Source organism: Apaloderma vittatum, unplaced genomic scaffold, assembly GCF_000703405.1.
Source record: "Apaloderma vittatum isolate BGI_N311 unplaced genomic scaffold, ASM70340v1 scaffold34605, whole genome shotgun sequence".
NCBI classification, from domain to species: domain Eukaryota; kingdom Metazoa; phylum Chordata; class Aves; order Trogoniformes; family Trogonidae; genus Apaloderma; species Apaloderma vittatum.
The window spans coordinates 1-1872 of record NW_009717110.1 but is presented as its reverse complement, the minus strand read 5'-3'; the positions used below and the strand labels follow the sequence as shown (position 1 = coordinate 1872).

Here is a 1872-nt window from a genome sequence, read left to right as displayed (position 1 = left end):
TTTATTGTTCGTGCTGCGCGGTGGCAGGGTGGGGCGGGCAGCCTAAGGATCTGCTGTGCTTTTTCGGGGGGGAGGGGGTTGAAGGCATTTTTTTGGAGCTGCTTTTGATTTCTTTTCATTTTTTTTTAGAGCAGGGGAATGATTTTTGTCAGCGGCGAGCAGGATAGCTGCCGCTTAGCAGTGGGAGGGTTGGCTGATTTGAAGCTCCGCTCAATCTGATAAACCAAAAACTGTGCCGGGCTTGGAGGGGGAAGATGCTAAATTGCCTTAAAATTCCCCGTTTCGGTCGTCAGCGCGACTCCAGACGTGGCATATTTGGGCAGGAGCTGGAGAGCTGTGGTGGTGTGATCCCATTGCAGCTGGAAAAGGAAGGCGGTGAGCGCCCCGCCTGGCTCCTGCCTGGCGGCCTCGGCGTTATTTGCTAGTGAAAAGGAAAAAATAATGAATACTGGAAGGTAACGGTGGTTGCTTGCTGCTTTCCTGCACCCTTTCTCCCCCTCTTCCCCCCCTTCGAGTGCCTCTTGATCCCGGTCTGAAGTGCTACACGGAATAATACAAACCTCTCCTCCGATGTCTTGTAGCTCTGTATTGCAGATGTGCTCTAGTGCAATAAATCGACCGCTGTCTGCTAAAGAGACATAATTTATATGAAATAAACTTCATAATTTGTTCTCTGTGTAATAACTAACTCTGCCTCCGGCCAGGACCTGTTTCCTCCTGGGAGGGGGGGGCGGGACGTGGGCGCGAAGGCGTGTGGAGCACAAACCAGCCAGAAGTTCAGCAAAGAGGCTTTTAATAAGTACAAATCACTTAACGTACAAATTACTGTACAGTATAAAGAGGGGACTAGAAAACTAGGGCTTTCGAGTTAAAAAATAACGCTCAAGTTTCACATTTTTAAGCACTAAGTCTGAAATGAGAGGTGACCATGCTCCCCAGACCGGGGCAGCTTCCCTAAAAAGATGATTTTGATGTTAAAGTGGGTGTCCGGCCGTAAAACCACATGGGAGCCGCCGGCTTCTGGAGTCCGATGAGCTCAAGCGTTTTGTCCTGTGGGAAAACAAAGGCTCTGGAAAAGCTTCTGGGATGGTGAAGGGGCCAAAGCTCTTGGGGCTCAAGGGTGTTACCTTTTATCTCGTCGGGGCCGTTGAGCTGCTGGTCCTCCCTCGGCACACCTGGGGACGTGAAAAACAACGTTTGGGTGCGTGGGAAGTGGCAGGGCTGGGTGTGAGCACATAAAAGCAGAGCTCAGCTTCAGCTAGGCCTGCAGACAGATTTAATTATTTTTGTTTCTTGAAAAAAGTTGAAGGAATATAGGATCCCCGAGGCAAAAGCAGAGGTGGTGGACGTACCCGTTCGACCCCGTGTGGCGATCTCGCTCGTCAGCCTCTCAAAGTACTCGGGCAAGTCTGAGTATTTGTCTCCGTAGGAAATGACTTTAATGCCTTTGTCCAGCATGTTCTCCCGGAGCTTCTTGAACTCGTCCACGTCTCCCCTGCGGACGAGCATGAAGTGCTCCAGGTCCGACTTGTGCTTGACCGCCTCTAAGAACAGGGCCTGAAACGTCGTGTCGTCCACCGTCCAACCGCAACCCAAGAACAGGAACGACTTCTTCTCATACAGCTTCTGAATCTCTCGCTTTAAAAAAAAAGAGATATTTGGTTGAGGCAAGCTTTATCTCCACCAGGGCCAGCAGGAGAGGGACGTACGGGACCCCAAAACTGCGCTCACCATGACCTCCGTGTTGCGCAGCACGTTCTGGTAGCCGGCCGGGTGGAGCACGATGCCGCTGGGGTTGGTGTAAACGCCGTGGATGTGCAGGACACAGAGCGTCCTCTTCTCCTGAGCCCACTCCAGCACCTGCGCAAAAAA

At 51.7% G+C, this 1872-nt stretch overlaps 1 protein-coding gene across 1 annotated transcript; it reads right to left on the bottom strand.

Annotated features, from left to right (window-relative positions):
* Positions 1–257: 257 nt before the first annotated feature.
* On the bottom strand, positions 258–1869 carry LOC104274224 (protein FAM118B-like; the record flags this gene model as incomplete). Its single annotated transcript, XM_009869788.1, has 4 exons — positions 258–421; positions 1128–1175; positions 1353–1638; positions 1732–1869. Coding segments are annotated over 4 exons (636 nt in total), but the record flags the coding sequence as incomplete, so codon positions are not given.
* Between the last annotated feature and the right edge of the window lie 3 nt (positions 1870–1872).